At 67.4% G+C, this 24,655-nt stretch overlaps 3 protein-coding genes across 6 annotated transcripts; 2 read left to right on the top strand and 1 right to left on the bottom strand.

Annotated features, from left to right (window-relative positions):
• Nucleotides 1-537: 537 nt before the first annotated feature.
• Nucleotides 538-9,000, top strand: PTPRN (protein tyrosine phosphatase receptor type N). Its single transcript, XM_068687602.1, has 23 exons — nucleotides 538-695; nucleotides 2,039-2,089; nucleotides 2,255-2,368; nucleotides 2,543-2,648; nucleotides 2,737-2,908; nucleotides 3,011-3,335; nucleotides 3,459-3,575; nucleotides 3,650-3,717; nucleotides 3,803-4,089; nucleotides 4,197-4,283; nucleotides 4,377-4,456; nucleotides 4,545-4,609; nucleotides 5,956-6,168; nucleotides 6,280-6,489; nucleotides 6,578-6,725; nucleotides 6,859-6,932; nucleotides 7,025-7,102; nucleotides 7,251-7,370; nucleotides 7,505-7,671; nucleotides 8,088-8,141; nucleotides 8,238-8,302; nucleotides 8,385-8,458; nucleotides 8,551-9,000. The coding sequence occupies exons 1-23, from the start codon at nucleotides 596-598 to the stop codon at nucleotides 8,620-8,622; spliced, it is 2,847 nt and encodes a 948-aa protein (XP_068543703.1). The 5' UTR covers nucleotides 538-595; the 3' UTR covers nucleotides 8,623-9,000.
• A 172-nt stretch (nucleotides 9,001-9,172) lies between these two features.
• On the bottom strand, nucleotides 9,173-14,273 carry DNAJB2 (DnaJ heat shock protein family (Hsp40) member B2). 4 transcript variants are annotated; one of them, XM_068687628.1, is made up of 10 exons: nucleotides 14,144-14,215; nucleotides 13,151-13,240; nucleotides 12,308-12,417; nucleotides 11,850-11,903; nucleotides 11,622-11,741; nucleotides 11,406-11,495; nucleotides 11,192-11,297; nucleotides 10,999-11,069; nucleotides 10,529-10,750; nucleotides 9,173-9,586 (listed from the first exon to the last, which is right to left on the bottom strand). In XM_068687628.1, exons 2-10 carry the CDS (start codon nucleotides 13,213-13,215, stop codon nucleotides 9,576-9,578), a joined length of 849 nt encoding a protein of 282 aa, XP_068543729.1. In that variant the 5' UTR covers nucleotides 13,216-13,240; nucleotides 14,144-14,215; the 3' UTR covers nucleotides 9,173-9,575. The 4 variants fall into 4 exon arrangements, with proteins under 4 accessions (XP_068543729.1, XP_068543727.1, XP_068543728.1 ...); XM_068687626.1 differs by lacking the exon at nucleotides 9,173-9,586 and having other exon boundaries at nucleotides 10,024-10,750; nucleotides 11,622-11,738; nucleotides 14,144-14,273; XM_068687627.1 differs by lacking the exon at nucleotides 9,173-9,586 and having other exon boundaries at nucleotides 10,024-10,750; nucleotides 14,110-14,269.
• A 5,207-nt stretch (nucleotides 14,274-19,480) lies between these two features.
• LOC137859012 (tubulin alpha-4A chain-like) lies at nucleotides 19,481-23,055 on the top strand. The gene is made up of 4 exons (XM_068687620.1): nucleotides 19,481-19,642; nucleotides 21,255-21,477; nucleotides 21,651-21,799; nucleotides 21,984-23,055. Exons 1-4 carry the CDS (start codon nucleotides 19,496-19,498, stop codon nucleotides 22,953-22,955), a joined length of 1,491 nt encoding a protein of 496 aa, XP_068543721.1. The 5' UTR covers nucleotides 19,481-19,495; the 3' UTR covers nucleotides 22,956-23,055.
• Nucleotides 23,056-24,655: the final 1,600 nt, after the last annotated feature.

The raw sequence follows: 24,655 nt of genomic DNA, 5'->3' as shown, positions 1-24,655 counted from the left end.
CCTGTGGCTGCGGTGCGAAAGGAGGGGTGGGGGGGACCGGGGGGGGTCAGCAGTGGGGGTGCAGGGTGGGAGGGGACAGGGGGAGGGGACGGGGGGGCACAGGGCAGGGGGGGCACAGGGCAGGGGGGGCACAGGGCAGGGGGTTCCCGCCCCCCCCGTGCCGCGTTCCCGCGCTGCGGCCCCGGGCGCGCCACGCCGGCTTTCCCGCGGGACCGGGGTGTGAGGGCGTGGCCCGGAGCTCGCCGCCCATTGGCCCGGCCCTGGGGGGCGTGTCCCGGAGGGAGCCAATCGCGGCGCGGCGCGCGGACACACCCCCGGGGAGGGGGCGTGGCTCGCCTCGGGGGCCGCAGCGATTGGCAGCGGCGCGGGGCGGGACGGATTTGGCGCCGCTCCGCCGGGCGGGAGGGGAAGGGAGGGGAGGGGGGGAGAGAAATAAGTCGCGGGCTCCCATTGGCCGAGGCGCGGCGGCGGGCCGGCCGTGATTGGCCGGGCGGCGCTGGGGGGCGTGTCCGGCGGCGCGGCGCGGCGGGGCGCGGGTTGGCGGCGGGGGCGCGTGCTGGCGGCGGGCGCGCCATGGTGCGGCCGTGAGCGGAGCATGGGGCGGCGGCGGCTGCTCCCCGCGCTGCTCTGCGCCCTGCTGCTGGCCGCGCCCAGCCTCCTGCGGGCACGCGGCGCCACCGCCACCGCCGCGCACGGTGAGGCCGGGCCGGGACGGGGCACACCGGGACGGGACGGGACGGGGCGGGATGCACCGGGACGGGGGGAGCCCGCCGGGGGTGCCCCTGCGCGGTGGGACCGGCACCGGCCCCGGGACAGCCCCGCGGCTGCGGCCGGTTGGGCCCCGGGGTGCCCCCGGGATGGGGCCGGGGCAGCGGTACCGAGCGGCGGTTCCCCGGTTCCCCCCCCCTCCTCCTTACCGGGACCCCGGTGCCCCCCCCGGTCCCCCTGCACGCCCCCCCCCCGCCCGGGGCTCCGTGGCACCGGGTGCCGTTACCGGCAGCGCGGCAGCCGCTGACTCACCGCCGGTGCCGGGCCCCGGGGCCGCCCCGCGGGGTCCCGCCAGCCCCGGCAGCAACCGGGGACGGCTCCGGAGCGGCCTCGGCCCGAGCCCTGCCGTGCCTGGGGCGGCCTCCCGGGGCCGGTGCCTCCCCCGGCGGGACGCGGCGCCGCCGCTTCAGCACCGCGGACAGCGCCCGGCCGGCCCCGCCGCCACGGCACCGCCACCCCCGGGGACCCCCCCCCGGGAACCCCCCCTTATAGCCCCCCCCTTACAGCCCCCCCCCACCCCTCCGGGACCACAGCCCCGCGCCCCCCGCCGCCCCCTCCCCGCTCCTTGCCCCGTCCCCCCGTTTGTGTCCGCCCCCCCCGGGGAGCTGGCGCGGTGCAGCCGGCGGGTGCCGGGGTTTGGGGTATTTTTGGGGTCCCCCCTTACACCTGCACCCCCCCTCGCCCCCGTCCCCCCCGCGGCGGGCTCGGCGGGCCCCTCCCTCCCCTCCCCCCGGTTGTTTTCTCGTTCCTTCCTCGCCATCCGGGGCTGAGTCATCGCCTGCTGCCGTCTCGCTGCTGACGGTCTTGGACCGAGATGCGGGGGGGAGGAAGGGGGAAGCCGCCCCCCGCCCCAGCGCTGCCCCCCGAAACCAGCGTGGACCCCCCCCCGCCCCATATGTGTGTGCCTGGGGTACCCCCGCGCAGGCAGAGCGGGTCCCCGCCCCGTAGTGCCACGTGTGGGTGGGCGACAGACGGGGTCTCGCAGCTCCCAGCCGTCCCTTCCCAACCGTTGCGGGCACCCCAAAGCCTTCCTGGCTTCCCCCAGTCCCCAGAGCCAGACCCAGAGCTCCCCTCGTGGCTTTGGGGACGGGGGAAGCCATGCACCGAGGCCCTGTGCCACCAGGCTTTGCCCCCCCCCAGACACCCCTGTGGCGCTTAGGCGGCAAGCAGGGGTCCCCAGGCAGGTGTCCGTCCCGCTGCTGCTGAGCAAACCCCATGGGACCCCCCCTCCTGACTGCCCTGCCCCTGTCTGTCTGTCTGTCCGCCCCAGGCTGCCTGTTTGACCGGAGGCTGTGCACCCCCCAGGAGGTGTGTGTGCAGGGTAAGTGCCTGGAGGCGCCGGGGGGGCCATGTCCCTGCCCTTTCCAAGGCGCAGGGCGACTCGGGGTGTGCTGGGGGGGCACAGCAGGAGAAAGGAGCCCCCTTTCTCCACCCCGGGGTGTTTGTTTGCCCCCCCCCGTGCCCCATTGCCCCCCCTGTGTTGCAGATGGGCTGTTTGGGCAGTGCCAGGCGGGCTCGGCGCAGGACAGGCCCTACTTCCAGGTCACCTCCCCGGTGCTGCAGCGCCTGCAGGATGTCCTGCGGCACCTCATGGCACAAGGTGAGGGGGCAGCGCCGCGGGGACGGGGCACCGGGCCGCGTTTGCAGTGGCACCGTGGGGTGTGGGAGCGTTCGGGGTCCTGCCGGCCCGACCCTGGGGGGAACGGGGCCGAAGGCAGGGCGGGCTGGATCCCAGGGCAGCCTCGTGGTGCCTCACGGCCCCCTCCGTGCTCAGGGCTGTCGTGGCAGGACGGCGTCACCCAGTACGTGATCTCGCAGGAGATGGAGCGCATCCCCCGCCTCCGCCCGCCGCCCTCGCTGGAACCCGCGGCCAGGGACAGGTAGGGCAGGGCCAGCCTCCAGCCTCCCCCCCGCTGGTGCTGGGGGCGCCCCATAACTGAATGGACCACCGGTGCCGTTCCCTCCCAGGTTCCTGCCCCTGCGCGGCTCCCCCCGCCGAGCCCTGCTGCCCCCAGAGCCCGGCGTGCCCGCGGGGCTGCCCGGCGCCCTGCTGCAGCGCTACCTGGAGCACCTCCTGCTGCCCCCCCCGCCCCAGCTGGGCTACGAGGAGGCCGTGCTGCACCCCTACTCCTACCACAAGGTGTGCGGCCCCTCTCCTGTCCCCCTGCTGTGCCCCCGGTGCTGGGGACGGGGCGGTGGGAGCACGGCGGGCTCTGACCCTTGGGCACGGCTCTGGTTGCAGTTTGGGTACCAGGACGGCGCGCACCAGCTCCCCGGCGGCACGGCCAGGCAGAGCCCCGAAACCGCCCCGCTGCTGGGCCGGGTGCCTGCCCAGGCCCTTTTTGGGGCCGGCCCCGTGCCCTCCTACGGCGGGCAGCCGGGGGCGGATGGGGGACATCTCTTCCAGGACCTGGCCGTGCTCTCCCTGCCCCGGGAGAAGAACGGCCGCACCGACCCCGCCGGCACCCGGCTCCCGCACGGCTTGCGGCTCCCCGGGGACTTCAGGGACGTGGAGGAGCGGGAGCAGCCGGCACCCCTGGCTGCCCAGCCACCCCCTGCGCAGACAGGTACGGCTCCATCCTGTTTGCCTTCACGCCTGGTGCAGCATATCCCACCCCAAACCCCTGCCTGCTGCTTCCCAAGCCCTCGGGCGCTGCAGGGCTCTGACCCGACGCTGTGCCCTCTTGCAGACGCCTCCCTGAAGAGGCTGGCCTCCCTCCTGGCCAGCTACGGGCTGGGGCTGCCCGAGCTGAGCCCCCAGCAGCTGAGCAGCCTCTCCGCCCTGCTCCAGCTGCTCCAGAGCTCTGGTGAGTAGGGCGCGGGGTCTCCGGGCGTGGGGTGCTGCCTCTCCTCTCAGGATCTCCACTTCTCTCCTTCCCAGGTGCTGCCAGCCCCGAAGCGCCCACAGCGAAACGTGTCAGCCTGCAGCAGGGCGCCGCCGTGCCCCAGGTGGGGTGTGCGTGCGTGGGGAGGGGGTGCAGCCCCCCCAAGAGCCCTCCTCGGGGGTCCCAGCACCTCCCTTCCCCCCCTGCAGGTGACAGAAGGGGACATGCAGCACGGAGAGGAGCCGGTGCCCCCTTCCTCCACCCCACCGCCCCTCAAAACCACCAGCAGCTCCCCCGTGGATGTGCCCAGGGGCCGGGGAGGCTACTCGCCAGCCCCCCCAGCAGAGCCGCAGCGGGGGCACGGGGGGGATACGCTTGGCCCCGGGTCGCTGGTGGCGGTGGAGAAGAAGAGCTACACGGAGGCGAAGGGCGGCGGCGGGGCACAGCGCGGCACACGGCCACCGGATGAGTACGGCTACATCGTCACGGACCAGAAGTGAGAGCCACACCGGGGCTCCCCAAGCCTGTGCAGACCCCAACCCTTGTGTAGGGGCTGTGTACCCCCCCACAGCCCTCTCCTCACCCTGCCTCTGCTCCCCGCAGGCCGCTGGGGCTGGCCGCCGGCGTGCGGCTGCTGGAGCTCCTCGCCAAGCGCGTGCACCTCTCCACCGCCAGCTTCATCAACATCAGGTGAGGGAGCGGGGCGTTGTGTGGCCACCCGGGGAGGGGAGGGGATGGGGACGGGGTCTGCATGCCCCGGTCTCACCCTGTGTCCCCCGGCAGCGTCGTGGGTCCTGCGCTCACCTTCCGTGTCCGGCAGAACGCCCAGAACCTCTCGCTGGCCGACGTGGCCAGCAGGGCGGGTGAGTGGGATCGGGGCTGGGGTTCCCCTGCTCCTGACCCCCCCCCTTTTTTCTTTTTCCCCTCTATCTGAGCATCTTCCATCCACAGAGCAAATGAAGGCAGAGCTGGAGGCAGAGCTGGGCCTGAAGATTGTGCAGACGGGAGTGGGAGAGGTAGGGGCACGGCGCGGCCGTCCCTCGGGGCCGGGGTGGGCAGCGGGGAGCGTGGGGCTCTGGGGGTCCCCGGGGAGCAGGGGGCAGCATCCTCCAGGACCAGGGGGGCTACAGGCTGTGCCCCCAGGGCTGATCTCGTACCCTTGTTTCCCTACAGCCCGCACACCCTACTCCAGCAGGTGCTGGGCATCCTAGCCCTGTGCTGTGCCCCGAGCACCCTGGGGACCAGGCAGGGAAAATGCCATCCCCCAGGGAACAGCGGGGGGCAGGCACGGAGCAGCAGCCATCTGCTGGGAGGGGGGCACCCCCTCCCCGTGCTCCTCTGGGGCCTCGGGAGCCATCTCCTGGGACAGGGGAGTGGGGCCAGAGGTGGGGTACAGCCAGCCCCGGGTCCCCATTTCCCACCCTCCTGCCCCATGGGTAGGGTGGGGGGGATTTGGGGACCATGGAGGGGGGCCCTGGGCACCGAGGCAGCATCTCCATCAGCATCGCTATGGCAACGCCACTGGATGTGACAATGATGAGGGAGATGAGGCAGCGGCGCTCGCAGGAGGCTGGAGCAGCTTTTGCTGTGGGGACCCCCCCGTTCCAGGCGAGCTCGGGCCCCATCTCAGTCCCCAGCCCCGCTGTGGGCTAAGGGAGGGGACAGGATGAGAGGTGGGGGCCTCCCTTGGGGCTGCAGGCACCGTGCTCGCCACAGCCTTGGGGAGGGGGTGGCAAAAAGCTGGGCCCCCCCGGGGCCTCCCCTGGTGTGGGGGCATCCCCAGCAGCGTGCGGGATGCCGTGGGGCCGGTGAGGATGAGGGTGGTGGTGGCGGTGACGCCGCATCCCCCTGCTAACCCCGGCGGTACGTGGCCAATGGCAGCCCGAGGCAGTGAGGTAATGCTGGGCTGCAGCACCGCATTGGGTGTCCGGGGTTTGTTTTTTGGGGGGGGACACGGCAGGAGGGGGGCTCGGCCTTGGGGGGCTCACCCAGCCAGGGCTCGGCACCCTGCTGGCACAGCGTGCGGGATGAGGAGGGGCAGCCTCGTGGGGTGGGTGGGCAGGAGCTGGGGGAGAAGGGCCAGGAATGAGGCAGCCCGGGCTGGGGGGGCCCGAGGAGCAGCCCCCGGGGGCTGGGAGCAGTAGGAAGCAGGCTGCACCCCCTGGGACATGTGTGTGAGGTGGGCGCACAGTGCCACACGTGTCCCCATGGGGACACCGGCTCTGCCCCCACCGTGTGCTGGGAGCAGCAGCGCAGCCCCAGCCACCCTCGCTCCGTTTTTAGCCCCCAAAATGTTGCAGAATGGGGTCTGCCCCCCGTGCTGATGCCCCCCCCGCTAACCCCTGCTCGGCTCTGCCCCCAGCGAAACGAGGCGGCCGCCTACCCGCACCCCTCCCGCTTCGGGGACGGCTTCCACTCGGTGCTGCTCACCTTCATCGCCCTGGCCTGCGTGGCCGGCGTCTCCATCGCGGCCGCCGCCGCCTTCTGCCTGCGGCAGCACGCCAGGCAGCGCGAGAAGGAGCGCCTGGCCGCCCTGGGGCCCGAGGGGGCCGCCGACAGCACCCTCGAGTACCAGGTAGGGGAGCTGGGTGCCGCGGGAGGCGGCCGAACCGCAGCGGGGGCACCCCGGGTTGGGGTGTGGGGGTGCCCCGCAGCTGAGGGCCGTGGTTTCGGCCGGTGTCCCCAGGAGCTGTGCCGCCAGCACATGGCCACCAAGTCGCTGTTCGGCCGCGCCGAGGCCCCCGCGGCGGCGGCGGAGACGTCGCGGGTGAGCAGCGTCTCGTCGCAGTTCAGCGACGCCCCGCAGCACAGCCCCAGCTCGCACAGCAGCACGCCCTCCTGGTGCGAGGAGCCCGTGCAGTCCAACATGGACATCTCCACCGGGCACATGATCCTGGTGAGACCCCCGACACCCCTCCAGCGTGGGCGCGACCCCTCGGGGACCCCCCCGGCACCACGCTGACCCCTGCCCCCCCCCGTGCCAGGCGTACATGGAGGACCACCTGCGCAACCGGGACCGGCTGGCCAAGGAGTGGCAGGCTCTGTGCGCGTACCAGGCTGAGCCCAGCGTCTGCTCCATCGCCCAGAGCGAAGCCAACCTGAAGAAGAACCGCAACCCGGACTACGTGCCCTGTGAGCAGCCCGGGGACACGCTGCCGGGGGGGGCAGTGGGATGCTGGGGGGCCGAGGCAGGCTGCGCTGCGCCCCGCGGAGCTGGCGGGTGCTGCCCCGCGTGCTGACGGCCTCCCCGGCTCCTTCCCCGCAGATGACCACGTGCGGATCAAGCTGAAAGCCGAGAGCAACCCCTCCCGCAGCGACTTCATCAACGCCAGCCCCATCGTGAGTGAGCGGGGGGGTCCCGGGGGGGCTATCCCACAACACAGCCCTCCCAGCACCTGGGATGCAGAGCGTGACCCTGCTGTCCCCTGCAGATCGAGCACGACCCGCGGATGCCGGCGTACATCGCCACGCAGGGCCCCCTGTCCCACACCATCGCCGACTTCTGGCAGGTGAGCGTCCCCCAGCAGCCTGGGGGCTGCCCAAAACACGGCTGGGGCTACTCGGTGCTGCTCGCCGTGGTCCAGCTGGGTCCCAGGACCTTGGCCACCGCGCCTGGGCTGTCCCCGCGCGGTGACAGGCACGGTGCCGTGCGCGCAGATGGTGTGGGAGCACGGCTGCACCGTCATCGTCATGCTGAGCCCCCTGGCCGAGGACAGCGTGAAGCAGTGTGACCGCTACTGGCCGGACGAAGGCTCCTCCCTGTACCACATCTACGAGGCAAGCGGGGGCCGGGGGCTCCCGGGGGCACCGCTTTGTACCCACGCTTTTTACCCAGCGCGGGGCCGTGCGGTGCGAGGAACCCCCTCCACATCCCCTGTCCCCACACCCCGTGTCCCCCCCACCCCGGGCAGGTGAACCTGGTGTCGGAGCACATCTGGTGCGAGGACTTCTTGGTGCGCAGCTTCTACCTGAAGAACGTGCAGTCGCAGGAGACCCGCACCCTCACCCAGTTCCACTTCCTCAGCTGGCCGGCCGACGGCATCCCCGCCACCACCCGGCCCCTGCTCGACTTCCGCAGGTGAGCTGAGAGCCCCCGGGGTGTGGGGGGGACACACGGCACCGCTGACCGGCTCGGGGTGCCCGGGGGGGGCGGGTGTCCGGGCGGGTTGTCCTGTCTGTCTGTGTGTCCGTGTGTCTGTGTGTCCGTCCCTCTCTCGCAGCTGCCGGCGTCATTTTTGTGATTTGCAGCTAGTAATCTGGCTCCAGTTGCATAGTCACAAAAGTGATCGTTGGCAGCCGTGCCTGCTGCAGGGAGCGTGCCGGGAGCGCAGCGGGGACGGAGCCGCCCCCCCCCATTGCCACCACCGCCGGCTCCATCCCATACTGGGGGGGATGGAGGGCACCGAGGGCAGGACCCCCCACCCCGTGCCGTGCCGCTGCCCCCCGGCAGGGCAGGGCAGGGCGCTGACGTGCTGCCGCCTCTTGTCCTTGCAGGAAGGTGAACAAGTGCTACCGGGGCCGCTCCTGCCCCATCATCGTGCACTGCAGGTACCCCGGGGATGGGGACGGGGCTGGGGGGCTGCGAGGTGGGGGTGGGCACCCCCCGGAGCTGCCCACCCCGTAACGAGCACCTGCCTCTTGCAGTGACGGCGCGGGCAGGACCGGGACCTACATCCTGGTGGACATGGTCCTGAACCGCATGGCCAAAGGTAGGGCGGTGCCACGGGGGGGCTGGTGGTGCTGGGGGGGCTCAGCCCTGACCCCCCCCCCCTCCTCCTGCCTCTCCCCCAGGCGTGAAGGAGATCGACATCGCCGCCACGCTGGAGCACATCCGCGACCAGCGGCCCGGCATGGTGCAGACCAAGGTACCCCAAAACCCTCCCTGGCTTCCCTGGGGTGGGGGGGCCACCCTCAGGCTCACCCCCTCCCCTGCTCACCCCCTCCCCTGCTCCCCCAGGACCAGTTTGAGTTCGCGCTGACGGCGGTGGCCGAGGAGGTGAATGCCATCCTGAAGGCGCTGCCGCAGTGACGGCCACCAGACCCCCCCCTTCCCTCTCGTCTCCTCTGCCCCCCCCACCCCGTGCCCCCTGCCCACGGCTTCCAGCGCTCTCCCTGCCCTGTAGGATGCTGTCTGTGCTGCTCGCTGTCCCCCCACCCCGCTGCCTGCCCCACAGCCCCCAGCCCCACGGCACAGGGGCTGCGGAGGCGATGCTGGGATGGTGCCATGGGGACGTATGTGTGTCCCCCCTACAGCCAAAGGGGGGGTGTCCCGGTCCTGCCCCCCCCGCCCCGCTCCCCTCCGTGTGGTTCCCCCCTTGTCACTCGAGCAGAAAGAGAAATTTCTAGAGAAATATAATTTTGTATCTGGCTGTGAATAAAGTTCTCGTGTCGCGTTGGTGCAGCTGCAGCCCGGCCTGGCCTCCCTCTGTGTGGGCACGGGGGGGGGACACGGGCCCCAAAGCACCCCCAGCAGCACAGCCGGTGCCGCAGAGCCCAGAGCTGCCCCCAGCAGGGCCGGGGGGGGACCCTGAGCCCCCTTTTTGGGGCTGCCCCCATGCCAGTGACACCCCACAGGCAGCTCCTGCAAACAGCTTTATTGACTGCTGCGGGCAGACGGGGGCTGGGGGGGGCCACGGGGGCACAGCCCGGTGCTGCTGCATCACTGCCTGCCCCCCCCTGCCCCCCATAACCCCCCCATAACCCCCTTGGGTGCACCCCACCAGCAGCCAGCTGGGGCTAAGCTACAGCCCCCCCTGCTCCAGCCCCCCCCGGCAGCCCCCTCGCTGCCTCCCCAGGGCACCCTCGAGGTCCCCCCCAAAAAAATCCCGCAGGTATTGCTCGGCCATAGCCCCCCCAAACCCTGCGGGGGCAGGGGGTGCCGGGGAAGGGGGTGGCAGGGGGTGGCCGTGCAGGGGCAAAGCGGAGTCCTGGCTCGGGGAGCCTCCTGGCTGGGTGTGCGCGGGTCCCCCGGGCGCAGCAGCCTCAGAACACACCTGGGGAGACAAGCGGAGGGGGGGGGACACAACACGACCCGTGAAACCCAGTGCTGGGGGGGCGGGGGACACGGGGACGGAGGGAGGAAGGTGTGAGGATGAGGAGGATGAGGAGAGCCAAGGCACAGAGCAGCCGAGCTGGCACCCACCTCCCCGTGGGTGCACGGCTGGGGGGGGCACAGCTTTGGGGTGCCCCCCCCCCACAAAAGGCCAAGGCAGGGGGGTGGCAGTGCCCCGTGGGGGTGGCAGGAGGGGGGTGCGTGGTGGGGAGGCAGCGGGGGGCAGGCAGGGTGAGCAGCAGGAGGAGGTGCAGGGGGGGGAGCGGTGGCATCCAGCCGGACACAAGGCACCAAGCAGAGTCCACGCACGCACACACCCTTCCCTGGGAGCAAGGAGACCCCCGAAGCCCCCTCCCCAGCCCCCCCCCAAGGCCAGGCAGGGGGGGCGGCAGCAGGGGGGCACTGTCCCAGCCCCTGCCCGGCTGCAGGCAGCAGGAGGCACTCACCTCACCCGTCCTCCTGCGACCCCGCCGAGGACCCAGCAGCCAGGCCAACCCTGGCAGCCCCCCCAGCCCCCTCCCCACCCCAAAAAAAGAGCGAGGAGGCAGGGCGCAGCCCCACAGCCCTTGCTGGGGGAGGCAGGAGCTGAGCCACGGGTAACCCCACTGTAACGGGGCTGTACTGAACCCCGGCACCCCTTTCCCCTCCGTGCCCTACAGAGGGCCCTGCTCCTGAACGGGGGGGCGCAGCCCCCAGCCCCACGCTCACAGGAGGCGGCAGTGCCACTGCTTCGCTTTGGGGCTGGGCTCGTGCCCCGCTGCCGAGGGGCTGCCAGCCCTGGGGGGCTCCCGCGCGGGTCCCCCCCGGTTCCTGCGGGCCGTGCCGGCGGCAGGGGGGCCGGGGCTGCCCCCCGGGGCCGGGGGGGCGCTGGGGCCGTGCCCACCTGCTGGGTGGTGCCCCGCGGCCTCCATCTCGGACAGGCTGTAGGCCATGGCCAGCTGCAAGTCCTCGTCCTCGTCCTCGCTGTCCGTGTAGAGGCAGACGGGCGAGGAGCTGTGGGGCCGCTGCGGGGCGGGCGGCGGGGGCGAGGGGGGGCGCGGGCTGGGGAAGGCTCGCTGCTCCCGCCGGCTCAGCTCCAGCCCCAGCGCCATGTCATCCGGGACGCCTGTGGGATGGGAGGGAAGGGGGGTTACTGGCAGCGGGTCCCAACCTCCCCAAATCCCAGTGTCCCCCCCCCTGCTGGATGCGCCCCAGCGCGGAGCTGCATCGCGTCCACGCCTGCCCCTAAAATCCCGAACCTGCCCGAATCCAAGCCCTGACGCAGCACCCCGCAGCCCCCCCCCAAAAGGAGGAGGGGGTCCCCAAAAAGGAGAGGGGGCAGGCGGCACGGCCAGCCCCGAGGCGGCCTCTCACCGTCGATGTGGATCGACTTCAGCTCCCCGTCCTCCTCCACTTCCACGCGCTCCCGCCCGTTCTCGATGATCCTGCAGCCAGACGGACGGACAGACAGACGGACAGACGGACAGACGGACAGACAGACAGTCAGCCGGCAGCCCCGGCACCCCGGCACCCCGCCGCAGGGTGCGAGCAGCACCCAGCACCTCACCGCTTGGTGGTGATGCGCCGGCCGTTGACGAAGGTGGTGGAGGTGGAGACGGAGCGGAAACCCAGCCCCGCGTCGGCGCCGGAGCTGAAGGACGAGGCGAAGAAATCTGCCAAAAGGAGCCACAGCGTCAGCGCCCGGGGGGGCTCGGGGCACACGGGGACAAAGCGGGCGCTGCCCAGGCGTGAGCAGCACCAGGAGCCGGCGATTCCCCTACCTGAGGAGCCGGGGAACGCAGAGAAGAAGTGGCCCCCTCCGTGGTGCCGGTGGCCGGCTCCTCGCAGCTCGGAGAAGGGCAGCATCTCGTCTGCGAGGCAGGGAGCCCCCCGTCAGCAGCAGCCCCCTGACCCCACAGCATCCAACCGTCCCCGAGCTGCGCGGCTGCCCCAGGACCCCAGCCCCGGCCCCTGTTCCCCTCCCACCCCATACACACCAAAGAAGTCAGCAAAGGGGTCTCGCCCGCCGAAAAACTCCCGGAAAACGTCGTGGGCGCTGCGGAAGGTGAAGGTGAACTCGGGGGCCCCGGCGTCGGCCCTGGAGCCCCCCGGTCCTGCTGCAGGGAAGAGGCACAGGGTTAAGCGGGGACCCCCAGGAGGGTGGGAGCTCCAGGGGGTGCAGTAGCCCTCTGTAGCCCCCTGTAGCCCTCATTGCCCCCACTCACCTGCCCCCATGAGGCCCTCTTTGCCATAGCGGTCATAGATATCGCGCTTCTGCTCTGGAATAAGAAGAGAAGGAGGCTGGGGAGGAGCCAGGCGTGGCCCCAAAAGCAGCAGCACGGGCACGGAGCGGTGATGCTCCCACAGCCAAAGGGGGTGCAGAGCAGTGGGGAGCGAGGGAATGGGGGTGGCACCAGCCCCCGCTGCTCCCCCCGAGCCACCAGCACCACTCAAGGCTGTGCCAGCCCCAGCGGGGAGACCTCCCCCTGGGCACCATCGCTCACGAGAGCCTTTTTTTGAGCAGGCAGCCCAGCCCTGCAGGCTGCAGGAGAGCCCTGCTGCCTCCTGGGGACGGGGGCACTCACACAGCCCGGGGGTGAGCCCAGCAGGGCATGTGGGGTGTCGGGGTTAGCAACCCCAAGGGCAGGGGGGGGACATGCGGCGCAGCATCGTGGCCTCTTACTGTCCGACAGCACTTCGTAGGCCTCGGCGATTTCTTTGAACTTCTGCTCGGCGTATTCCTTGTTGTCTGGGTTTTTATCCGGGTGCCATTTCAGCGCTGCCTTCCTGTACCTGCACAGGGGACAGTCAGCAGTGGGCACGCCACAGCCTCCGGGCCAGCCCAGCCCCTCTGAGCATCCCCGAGGTTTACACCAGCCCCTGGTGCCCTTCTGACTCACAGCCTCTCCCTTCAGCCCTTTGCCCCAGCTCTGTCCCAGGCCCCGTGCACACAGAGATGGCCTTGCTGCCTGCCTTCCCTGCAATGTCACCCGCACTGCCACAAACCCTCCCACAGCTGTTTGCTATCCCCACCCCCTCATTTGGCCCCGGGCATCCCGCTCTCCCCCCCCCCTGTTGGCAGGGCAGGACAAGCGGGTCGATGGCGCACGCCAGCTCGGGCATCGGTCCCCACGCTGTCCCTTCCTGGGGGCTAATGGGTCCCCGGAGCCGTGCTGGGCTCTGCTCGCTGCAGGGCGCCTGGGCACGCAGCCACGGCAGTGCCGGGGGGCACGGCTGGGCTCTGCGAGCTCTCCCAGCACCCAGCCACACGGCTTCACATCCACTTTTCTCCCTCTCCCCCTTTCAGCTGGCTCGGGGCTCTGGGTCAAGGAGACCCTCGTGAACGCCAGCAGGACCCTGCGCCCACCCTGAGCCCCGTGCCGAGAGCGGGCACAGCGGCACCAGGCCCCAACAAGGGCAGCCTTTGTGCTGCACGGCCGGGCAGCGCCAACCCGCGCCGGGACACGGATGGAGACTGAGGCCAGGGGCCGTGCCGGGGCTCGGCACACGCCTGGCACAGGCTTACGCCTTCTTGATGTCGTCGGCGGTGGCGGTGCGGCTCACGCCCAGCGCCTCGTAGTAGTCCACCATGGTGCGTGGCCGTCCCGCGGGGACGCTGGGGAGGAACGGCTGGGTCAGGTAGCACACAGCACTGAGAGCACTGCCCGCCCCAGGTCCCATACGGACCCTCCCCACAGCCCCTGTCACCCCCTAACCCAGCAGCATCCCTATCAGCTCCGGTGGCACACCGCTCCCAGCAGCTGCGTCACCTCTGTCCCCAGCTGTGCCCTCCCCAAACCCTCCTGCCCCCCACCGGGTGCCCCCCCAGCCCCGCAGCTCACCCAGGCAAGGGATGCCGGTGCACTGCACCCCAACTGGGGGTGGTATGGAGGCTGCCCTCGTTCCCCCCCCCCCTCTATAAGGCGCTTAGTGGCTATTAGGCCTTAGCGGATCAGGGGCTCAGCAGGGCGGCACGATCGGCACGGCAGCAGCCGGTGCCCCCCCGCCCCGCCACAGCCGCAACCGGGGCGGGCGGCTCCGTCTCGCCCTGCCCGGCGCTGGCCCCGGCAGCGGGCTGTAAACACGGCGCCCTGCCCGCTAGCCGCGGGGGGAGCGGCCCGGCCCGGTGCGACGGGCGCTGCGCAGCTGCTGGAAGTTTCCGTCTCTCCCCCCGCCACCGGCGGGCAGCCCTGGGCTGCGGCCAGCGGATCTAGGCCACCGGCAGGGGAAGGACCGCCGTACCGGCTGCGCGGGCAGGGCCCGGACCCGTGCGTCCCCGCTCCCCACCGTGCGCCCCGGTGCCCGCCGTGCGCCCCGGTGCCCGCCGTGCGCCCTGGTGCCCGTGCGCCCTGGTGCCCGTGCGCCCTGGTGCCCGTGCGCCCCTGTTCCAAGTGCGTCCCCGCTTCCCGTGCGCCCCGCTGCTCCCGTGCGCCCCCGGCCCCCCGTTTCCCTGCCGCATCCCGATCCCCCCGTCCCCGTGCCCACCTCGCTGCCGCAGCCGAGCCCTCCCCGCCCGTACCGGGCCGCCCGCGCCCCGCGTCCCGCGTCCCCCGGCCCGGGCCGCAGCGGGGGCTGGAGGCGGGTCCTGCTGCTTGACGAGCAGCGGCCGCAGCCAACCCAAATGCCGCCGCCCTGTGGCGTCATGGGGCCGCCTTTCACGTCGGTGAGGTCATGGGGAAGAATTGGTGCGGGAGAGGGTTCGGGGTGTTACGTCGTACCGTCTCCGTCCCCATGTCCCCACGTCCCCATGTCCCCGCGCCCCCGGGGCGGCACCGGGCACGGCTCCGGCTCCGGCCCCGTCTCTCCCCGCTGTACGAGAGGACCGGAGGATAGAGGATGGAGGACGGGGCTCCTCGGTGCTGCTGTCCCAGCCTTGTCCCGCAGCAGGGTCGCGGCCGCCCCGCCGTGGCGCACACCCCCCGTGGTACCCCCGCGGCCCGTGGTGCCGAGCCACCGCCCGGCGCAGCCCCTGCTGGCCCCGGCAGGAGGTGACAGCGCTGGGGACAGCTGCGGTGACTCAGCGCCGGCACCGGGCCGGCCTGGGCACCAGGGGGAGCCGCAGGATGGGAGCCCGGGGTGCCGGGACCCGGCCGCCGCCGTGCGCCCCGCTGCGGCCGCAGCACCCTGCCTGCCCTCGCGAAAAGGAGAGGGGAGGGAGAGCTGGGGGGCAGTGGGGCCTGACCCCAACGGAACTTTTTTGTGTAGTCCCGGGCGCCCCTTATCTCAGGAAGTCAGCTGAATTGCATCAGAAAGTTTGCTATAATAATTGTGCAAGCCACACAGTAAGAGATTTTTTTTTTTTTCAGCACTGCACAACGTTTCAGCTTTTGATTGCCTCAGAACACAGCCCTTTCCACAGCCTCCTCAAAACTGGCGGTTATGTGCTACATCACAGTGTTATTGCAGGCTGCAAAGCAGCATTCGTAGTGGGGGGGGTTTGAACTGCGCAGGGAGCTGCATGCCCAGGGTCCCACATCGCATCCAGCCATCTCCCTTCCCTTCTGCCAGTTCCACATGCAGTGCACTGGGAAGCACAGCCACAGCAGTTCCATGGGCTCCAGGAGAGGAGAAAAGCCATCTCAGGAGGCAGTGCCACCCATCCTGATGGCAGCACCCTAAGCCAGCTGTGTCCATGCTTCCCAGCACCCTGCTCTCCCCAGCAGCCTGCCCAAACCTAGGAGGGAAAATTCATCCTGGTGCTTTCAGCAGGAGCAAGTGCAGAAGGATGGAGAAGCAAGAAACAGCCGCGGCAGGGCGACTTTTGTTCAAGCAGGGCCCTGCTTTGGGCTGGCTTCAGCACCCCGACAGACCCAGGCTGTGTACGCGAGGCACCACCCCGCGGGGCTGCTCGTGCGCGCTGACGCCAGGGCTGCTGCCCGAGCCAAGCCCAGGCAAAACTGAGGTGTTTGCAGATTTTAAATCAGCAGAGTCTGCGGCAGGCGGAGGTGGCAGGAGCGCGTGATTAAGTAGGTTATCTGCCATGAGCGCACACATGTGCCCAGGCAGCACCGCAGCTGATTTCATGCACACACCAACATGCTCGTGCCCACATGCTCCCAAGCCCCAAGCCCCTTCAAATCCTTAAATCCCCAAAGGGCCAGGAGAGGTGAGGGGGATTTTCAGCATTCTGCTGTTTTCCATAGCCATTGGTGCCTAAACAGCAGTGCAATGCTGTGGGTGCGAGGGAGAAGGCTGTAGTTCTGATACCACCCATCACAAAACAGCAAGTGAAGCATCACCTGCTAAAATTAATGTTTCCAATTCATCAGGGCCACACTGGGATTATTAATGGATCTGACAGGGTCTTGGAGAGCTGTTAGTAAATCAGAAAGTAAATCTGACATCACTGCAAGAGTTAGGAAAATAAGCCAGTCAAACCAGAAAACTCTAGATTACTGATAAAGCCAGAGGGGAAAAAAATAGCAGAAGAATTAGTTTGGATTGTGTCAGCAAAGAATTAAAGACTGAAGAAATGTGTTTAATACCGAGCAGTCTTGTCCCGGGGAGGGCAGGTATTGCGATGCAGATGTGTTGTCTTTTTCCAGCATGATTACACGTCTGGCTGATGCAGATCTGCACTGCTGGCACAACACCCTTACTTGGGAGCTGGCAGGAGATGATGGTGACAGAGTTCAAATAAATCCCAACGTTGCTGCAAGGAGGACTAGAATAGTCTGTTTTCCTGTCCCAGGGAAGAAGCAAAGGACAACGTTGCAGCGGGAGAGGCTCCTCAAGGAGATGCTTTCGGACGGTGCAGGTAGCAGAGGAGCACAGCAGCTTGCTGGAGGCATCATCCTTGCCTTCCAGAGCTGGTTTCTGTGTTTTACCACAGGATTTACTGGACACGCCAAGCCAGCCTGTTTATTATCCTGCACTGCTAAGGATGCACCGGGTGCATCAATAGCAAATCTGTGCTTGTCAGGCAGAAGATGTACTGCTGGGGCCTTTGTAGTGGGCAGTCCCCAGGGTTCACAGCCCACAGTGAAAGGAAGTGGCTGCTAAGAAAATCACGGGATAACACAGCTTGGTGAGGTGGTGGCAGCATATCCCGAGCTGGGAGGAACCACAAGGATCACAGGGTCCAGCTCCTGGCTCCACACAGACCCAGTCGGACACCCCGGGCTGGAGCCGTGCTGGAGAGGGGAGCGCCCCAGGAGCCATTGCCTGCCCCGGTTATTAAATGCATCTTTTATCTCCTTAACTGTTTCCCTCTGAAATCCTCTGGTGTCTGGCCAGCCGCCAGCACCATCCTTCCGCTTTTAACGACTCTGCAGCAATCCGCGGGACTCCAGGCTGCTTTCGCAGCGTGCCCGCTGGCTGACAAGCTGCTTGCATTGCACACAGCGTGGAAAACCCCTTACACACGGCTGTCCAAACCCCTTTCAGTGAGCCCCTCCAGGGGTTCCAGCATCACCTGGCCGTGCAGGATTCCTTGCCCTCCTATTCCCAGTGGTGCGAGGGCAGGGGAAAGCAGCGCTGACTCCTCCTTGCTGCCTGTACCCATGAGCGCAGGGCACCTGGGCGGGCTCAGCCCCTCCATCACCTGCCCGGGGGCAGCTGGTTCACGCCAGGCATGCTCAGAGCCCCAACATGAAGTCACTGCAATTAGCCAGCCTGGGTTTTGTTTCACTCCCGTGGGTGTGTAGCCGCTTTTCCCAGGAGGTGAGGCAAGGCGGTGACACGCAGCCAGCCTCTGAGCGAGGGAGGCTGCTCACGCAGGGCTGGAGCACCCCGGGGACGGCCAGTCCCGACTCGTCCGCCCGGCCCTCGTAGCCTTGCAGGCTGGGGACGAGCACGGGTGAGAGGCTGCGGCCCTGGGAGCGCCTCCCTGCCCTGGCTGCCGCCCGGTGAGTCAGGGCTTAGGACTGCGGCGAGATCTGGAATTAGCTTTATTGTTCCTGTAACACGGCGCGCGCTGCGGGCCATGCAGCAGGCATTTCACAACTGGCTTCATTTGATCTGAACCAGCAATTACGCTGCTCCAGCTCAGCCCCAGCAGAGATAGCTCCTCCCGGATCAGTTCAGTGCTCTGCAGCCCATCCGCTCCTCTGCAGCAGAAGCCACCCCTGGTTATTGAGGACACCCACAAAGGAAGGCTCCTTGGCCCCGGGGGTGACAGTGCTTTGATACCCTTACAGCCAGCAGGTCTTAGACATCTGTCTTCTCACCTGAGCAGATCCCTTCCTATCTGCATCTGCTTTAAAGATACTTTAAGGCCTTTGTTGAGTCTCAGCTTGGTCCACTTGGACCAGCTAACAGGGTTCTGGAAGAGGTTTGGTGCTGGGGCCGGCCAGCCCTGTTGGCAGCAGTTCCTCTACTGCAGCAGCACTTCTCTGGTGAGAAGGGTGTTTTCACACCAAGAGACAACCTTTCATAATCACTTGCAACAAAGGGCTGTTTGGCGTAAATCAGGAACTAAGAAATACGTCCACTCTCTAAATGTAGTGCCATAAACAACGGGGGCGGGGGGGCTGTTGCAAGGACTGCGGGGCACTTGTGAGTGGCGAGTCCCTGGCAGTGTCTGCCCTTCTTGGAGACACTGCAGACCTGCAAAATGTTACATGTGTGCTGCCTCCCTTCCTCCTCCTCCTCCTCCTCCTCCTCCTGCTCCTCACATAGCTGTGTCCAGGCTGTGCGGGCAGCAGCAAGCAGGGGCTCTGCCACCTGCGCTACCTCCAACCTGTTTTTCTCATTCTTCCATCAAGGGCTTGCTGAATTCTGACTCACTGATGAAAGAAAAAAAATTTCCACTGCTGGATCTTGCTCCTTGAAAATACATCCTTGGGATAAATACACGTTAGCCTTTTGTTGGGCTTGTCATTACACCTTCTGCTTGTTTCCCAGTCAAACACAACATCAGTTCAGTGACTTTCCACAGCCCCGATGATCCGGCTGATCGCTGCTGCCTGGCTTTATCCAGCTGCTCTGCAGCATTTCCGAAAGGCTCAGACATCTGTTCGGTGCTCTCAGATGGGAGGTGCGTGGCCGTGCGTGGCTCGGAATTGCTCATGGCTCCCTCGTCACTCGCTGCCAGCCTGCTCCTAACAGACCAGCAGCTGAATGATATTTTTTCACCACGAGCACGCACTCACAGCGATGATGAATCAGTGCAGTCTCACCCCCAGCTCCCTACCAGCAGCAGATCCCGGCACCTCTCGGAGACGTATCGCATCATTTAGCACCCCGAGGTGCCAGGGGATTATCAAACAAATCTTCCGAGGCTGGGTGAACTGCCCAAGCCCTGTTGCTCTCCTGAAAGGCCGCTCGCTGCCTAGCTCTGCTGCCTGTGTCCCAACCTGTGCCGCGAAGACTCACGCTATGAACGCCCCAGATTTAATTGGCAAAAGTCGGGACGGTGCCAGGAGACACCCAGCCAGCACCGACGCACTGGCACAGCCTGCACAGCCGCACCGCTGCCGTCAGCCACTCGGCACCTCTCCAGCAGCGAAGGTGACACCGTGCAGGTGACTCAGGCACACAGAAGGACCCTTGTGAGCGGGGGATTTACGTCCAGCTTTCGGCTTTCCGCCTGAGCTGCGAGATGACAGCGCCTTTCAGTGACAACTCATTAAGGCAGAGGCGGGGCTGGCTCTGCAGCACGGTGGATGCTGCAAATATTTGGCAGGGGGTAGGATGGAGCAGACATCACTGAGTCCCAGCAAAGAAAATACCCAGTAAATAACCCCCCCATGAGGTTCCTGGAAGCCCCCCTGCCAGGAGCAGCCCGGATGGGTGCAGGGGCAGCCTCGCAGCCCTCCCGCGTCCCCTCCCCAGGCAGGGGGCTGGGGATGCTGCCCCTCGGCGGCCCTGCCTCTGCGCCCAGCCTCACCTATACAAACCGAGGAGAAATACGGGCGATGCACACGAATTTATGCAAAGGCTGCGGGCGGGGCCGCCCGCCCCGAGCCCAGGGTGCCGCCCCCGGTATAAGGCGGCGGCGCGGCCGGGCCGGGCGTGCGGAGCTGCGGCAGCCCCGGGAGAGGCGGTGCGGAGCGGTGCGGAGCAGAGCGGCAGCATGGTGAGTGCTGGGGCGCCCCGAGGAGCCGGGCAGCCCGGGCAGGGTCCCCCCGGGGTGTCCGGGCAGTGGCCGGGGGGGTCCCGCACCCGGCGCGCCCCCCCTGCCCTTGCCGGGTTTCATCCTGTCCCCAGCTCCTGCGCGCACCCAGGCGCGCCCCAGCTCCTCCGAGCACCCCCTGCAGCCCTGGGAGCTGCTGGACGAGGTGCGGGGAGCCCCGAGTTTTGGCTGAACCCCTCACCGCGCCTCCTCCTCCATCCTCTGACAGCCCCTGGTCCCACGGCGTGCCGGCTTTGCGCCCGGGCTGCCGGGCTCAGGCTGCAACCCCACAGCTGAGCTCTGGGATCCAGCCCCGGCTTCGCCCCCTGCCCTGCTGCTGTGGTGCCAGTGTAGGGCGTGCGGGGTGCCCCGGTGTCCTGCCTGCTGCCCCAGGCTTTTTGGGGAGGGGAGGCAGAGCGAGGAGCCTTGTCCCGTGTCTTCTTTCTCGTGGCCACCCCAGGGTGCTTACAGCAGTGTTGGTGTTGGCTGCACGCTTCTGCCGGGGTCCTGGAGTTTCCTCCCCGTTGGCTCGTTGTGATACCAAACCTTTATGGAGCTGCTGGGGGGGACAGGGGAACTCCTCGTTCCTCTCAGCTTTGGGAAGGAAGGAGAGATGGGCTTCTGCTCCTCACCAAGGGTACCAACGCTTATCCCTGCCACTGCAGCCTCGGGAGAGCAGCTCCGACAGCTCCCCAGATGCTCAGAGCCAGGGTGTGCGTGCCGTGACCCGCACTGCCTCCCGGGGTGGCCGTCGGTGCCGTACCCCTGTGCACAAAATGGCTCCAGCGCCTTCCTGCCAGCTGACTCACAGCGGGGCACTGGCTGCTCTGGAAATCCGGTCTGGTTTGGATGCTCCTCTGCCTCGGCTGTGCCTGGTGACGCATCCAACCCTTGGCAACAACAGGGCCGAGGCACCGAGTGTTTTGGTGCGCATCGAGAGGGCTGCAGCCTCCGCGGTGCCTCACCTGGAGGGAAGGAGGGGAGGAAGGAGGCTGTAGGACTGACCTCGGCTGTAGGACTGACCTCAGCTGCACTTTCCCCAAGGCACTGCGCTGTAGGGGACCCTCCCACATCAGCCCTTCAGCTCAGCTGCAAAGTGAGCTAACGCCTCCCACTCCAGAGCTAATTTAGGGAAGCGGAGCCTCCAAGCATGGCAACCATTCACTGCTGCAAATTCCCCCTGTGCCGGGCTCCTTTCCCAACGCTGCCACCCCCCAGCTCTGGGGTTCAGGCAGTGCTGTGCCACCTCAGCCCGCAGCCCTGCTGTAGGAGCAGCAGATGGCTGGGGGCATGCCAGCTGCTGCGGGACCCCAGCCTCAGCTGCATGAGCGCTTGTGCAATGGAGAAGGTGCTCCCTGGGTGCTTCCAGGGCTTTGGGAAATGGGTCTCCATCCCCCTGAGGTGGGCAGTGCAGTGATGGGAGATAGAGCACGGGGTTTTCGTCAGGTCAGCAGGCAGGGATTAAGGCACCGTGCTGTAGGGTGGTGTGATATGAACAGGCTCATGAGGCTCGGGCACCTCAACACCTGCATTCGCGGTCCCTGCTGACCTCTGTCCCGTGCTTCCCCCTCCCCAGCGCGAGTGCATCTCCGTCCACGTCGGCCAGGCCGGCGTCCAGATGGGCAACACGTGCTGGGAGCTGTACTGCCTGGAGCACGGCATCCAGCCCGACGGGCAGATGCCCAGCGACAAGACCATCGGCGGGGGGGACGACTCCTTCACCACCTTCTTCTGCGAGACCGGCGCCGGGAAGCACGTCCCGCGGGCCATCTTCGTGGACCTGGAGCCCACCGTGATCGGTGCGTGCCGGGGCTGGGCTGTGTGGCACGGGGGGGCCCCCACTGACTGCTCTCCTGCTCCATTCTGCGCACCCCAGGTGGGCAGTGATGGTGGTCACTAGTGCTAGGAGCACCCCAGCGTGTCTCCTGCCACCTTCCCCCATGGTGTCTGATACTGTGCTAACGTCTCCTAGATGAGATTCGGGGAGGAGTGTACCGGCAGCTCTTCCACCCCGAGCAGATGATCACCGGCAAGGAGGACGCTGCCAACAACTACGCCCGCGGGCACTACACCATCGGCAAGGAGATCATCGACCAAGTGCTGGACAGGATCCGGAAGCTGGTGGGTAACTGCTGCTGGCGGGGACGTGTCCCCTGGGCTGGGATCCATCACTGTGATGGAGGTGGGAGCATGCAGCAAGCCCTGCTGTGTGCTGGGAGGGGGCAGCATTAGCCCAAGCAAAACTCTGAAACTTCCCTCTAGCAATAGCAGTGCGTGGAAGACTCTCCCTTGTCTCTCCCCGCAGGCTGACCAGTGCACAGGCCTCCAGGGCTTCCTCGTGTTTCGCAGTTTCGGAGGTGGCACCGGCTCCGGATTCACCTCACTGCTGATGGAGCGACTCTCCGTTGACTACGGCAAGAAGTCCAAGCTCGAGTTCTCCATCTATCCTGCCCCCCAAGTCTCCACCGCCGTGGTGGAGCCCTACAACTCCATCCTCACCACGCACAGTACTTTAGAGCACTCGGACTGTGCCTTCATGGTGGACAACGAAGCCATCTACGACATCTGCCGCAGGAACCTGGACATCGAGCGCCCCACCTACACCAACCTCAACCGCCTCATCAGCCAGGTCGTTTCATCCATCACCGCCTCGTTGAGGTTTGATGGAGCCCTGAATGTTGACCTGACCGAGTTCCAGACCAACCTGGTGCCCTACCCTCGCATCCACTTCCCCTTGGCCACCTACGCCCCGGTTGTTTCGGCCGAGAGGGCGTATCACGAGCAGCTGTCGGTGGCCGAGATCACCAACTCGTGCTTCGAGCCGGCCAACCAGATGGTGAAGTGCGACCCTCGGCACGGCAAGTACATGGCGTGCTGCCTGCTGTACCGCGGGGACGTGGTACCCAAGGACGTCAACGCCGCCATCGCCACCATCAAGACCAAGCGCAGCATCCAGTTCGTGGACTGGTGCCCCACGGGCTTCAAGGTGGGCATCAACTACCAGCCGCCCACCGTGGTGCCGGGGGGGGACCTGGCCAAGGTGCAGCGCGCCGTCTGCATGCTGAGCAACACCACGGCCATCGCCGAGGCCTGGGCTCGCCTCGACCACAAGTTCGACCTGATGTACGCCAAGCGCGCCTTCGTGCACTGGTACGTGGGCGAGGGCATGGAGGAGGGCGAGTTCTCCGAGGCGCGCGAGGACATGGCTGCCCTGGAGAAGGACTACGAGGAGGTGGGCCTGGACTCCTACGAGGACGAAGAGGAGGGCGAGGAGTAGAGGCGCCGCGGCCCGACAGGACCTTGCTCCTTTCCGCGGGCCTCCCTTTGCGGGAGCCCTTTGCAATAAACCCTTTGAGAGCCTCCGTGTCTGCCAGTAACCCCCCGGCTGCAGTGGTTTCTTGCCAGGTCAGGTGTGTGCTGAGCGCTGCTGCTGCTGCTGCTGCTGCTATGCTTGCTCCCCATGCTCTGCTCCTGCTCCAGCTCGCTCCCCACACAGCTCAGAGCCCCGTAGCTGGGGGACGAGGACAGGACACTCAGCATGTTCTGGTTAAAAACCCAGCCATGTCCAGCAAAGGGATCAGGAGGAAACCTGATGCTCTGATGGGAAAGAAACCCAGCTCTGGTCCTGCATCCAAAGGGCGAGGAAGAAGAGGGAAATGTCTCCCCTTGGAGCAGCCTGCAATAGTTTTGAGTCTTCTCAGTGCGCTCTTGGTCTCTGTGAGCAGGGATTTGGGAAGGCACCCCAGGAGGCTGAACTCAGCTGGAAAGAAGGATTAAAGTAGGAACAGCCTGGCCTTGTTCTTGTGCTGGAGCTGATGCCAGAGGGTTTCAAAGGAGCCCCCATGACTTTCGGTTCCATTTTATGCCTCTCCTACGGTAGCTTCTGGGGGTGCCATAGGCACATCCTGATGGAGCAGCTCCCTTCTTCCCTCCTTGTCAGCACAGGGCAGTGCTGCTGCCAGCCTTTTCCTTGCACCCACGGGCTCTGGCTCTCCATCACGCAGTGCCTCTGCCTGCCCCCAGCCCGGCTCTGCCACTGGCCTCACGCTGAGACCTCTCCCTGTGCTGCCTGGTGCCCCAACATCCAAGTGTCGTCTCCTTCCTCCAGCTGCAAACGGGAGATTTGTATTACCCGTTATCCAGCACGCTGGGATTAATTTTCCCTGCTTATCGCTTACGCTCCAGCTACGCTGACCCCCAGGGGCTGTCCTCCACTGCTCTCCTGCTCCCGGCATGCACCCGTGTCCGCTGGAGGGGAAAGTGTGAGCCAGCAGCGGGCCGCACCGATTCCTGGAGCGGGGCCAGGCGCACGTCCCAGTGCGCAGGGCAGCCCCGTGGCTCCTGGCGCTGTGCCCCCTGTCCGAGCGCCGGGCTCAGACTGAGCGGTGCTGGCCGCTGCGCCAGGGCAGGAGCTGCTGCCCCTCGTGCTGGGCTCTGCTCCCCACGGCTCCTTGCCAAGGGCTGGGTGTGGGGCGAGGAAGGACCCTGCTTCCCCAGGAGTGATCCCACTGCATCGGTAACTTCTCCCCGTGCCTTCGGAGAGACCTGACTGCTGCCAGAAGTGCAAAAGACACAACCACAGCTCCTCTTCCTTTTATTTTTTTTTCCTTTTTCTGAAGGCTACCCTGCACCTCTGCCTTAGACCCCGCTGCAGGGGGTACCCAGCAGTTTCTCCTGGCACATTCCCAGGTAGCAGAGCCCCTGTCCCCAAGGGCAGGGAGTGCTGTGTGAGACCGTGTCCTGGCAGCAAGGACAGAGCCCTCTCCCTGCCCTGCTCAGTGCACAAGGCTGCAGTGCTGGGCTCTGCTTTTCCCCAGCCAGCCGGGCTGGCAGCGGCTCACCCATCGCCAGCAGCAGCACCAGCCCTGGCCCCGGGGGGGCTGCACTCCCCCCGAGGGGTTTCTCTGTGTGCAGGCACAAAGAGTCACTCTGATAACCCTCAGGGAAGGGCAGCCCCTGGCCTGAGGATCCCCAAGT

This window comes from Anas acuta, chromosome 6 (genome assembly GCF_963932015.1).
Source record: "Anas acuta chromosome 6, bAnaAcu1.1, whole genome shotgun sequence".
Lineage (NCBI taxonomy): Eukaryota > Metazoa > Chordata > Aves > Anseriformes > Anatidae > Anas > Anas acuta.
This window is presented reverse-complemented; position numbering and strand designations above follow the sequence as displayed.

Excerpts from the sequence above, each read along its gene's own strand:
- LOC137859012 (XM_068687620.1), top strand. The coding sequence starts at position 19,496 with ATGCAAAGGCTGCGGGCGGGGCCGCCCGCCCCGAGCCCAGGGTGCCGC. Across the intron at positions 21,478-21,650 it reads CCTGGAGCCCACCGTGATCG|ATGAGATTCGGGGAGGAGTG; the intron begins GTGCGTGCCGGG and ends AACGTCTCCTAG. Across the intron at positions 21,800-21,983 it reads TGGACAGGATCCGGAAGCTG|GCTGACCAGTGCACAGGCCT; the intron begins GTGGGTAACTGC and ends CTCTCCCCGCAG.
- PTPRN (XM_068687602.1), top strand. The coding sequence starts at position 596 with ATGGGGCGGCGGCGGCTGCTCCCCGCGCTGCTCTGCGCCCTGCTGCTG. Across the intron at positions 3,336-3,458 it reads GCCACCCCCTGCGCAGACAG|ACGCCTCCCTGAAGAGGCTG; the intron begins GTACGGCTCCAT and ends GCCCTCTTGCAG. Across the intron at positions 8,303-8,384 it reads CCTGAACCGCATGGCCAAAG|GCGTGAAGGAGATCGACATC; the intron begins GTAGGGCGGTGC and ends CCTCTCCCCCAG.
- DNAJB2 (XM_068687626.1), bottom strand. The coding sequence starts at position 14,268 with ATGACGCCACAGGGCGGCGGCATTTGGGTTGGCTGCGGCCGCTGCTCG. Across the intron at positions 11,496-11,621 it reads CCCCTTTGCTGACTTCTTTG|ACGAGATGCTGCCCTTCTCC; the intron begins GTGTGTATGGGG and ends CCTGCCTCGCAG. Across the intron at positions 11,070-11,191 it reads CGGCGCATCACCACCAAGCG|GATCATCGAGAACGGGCGGG; the intron begins GTGAGGTGCTGG and ends GTCTGGCTGCAG.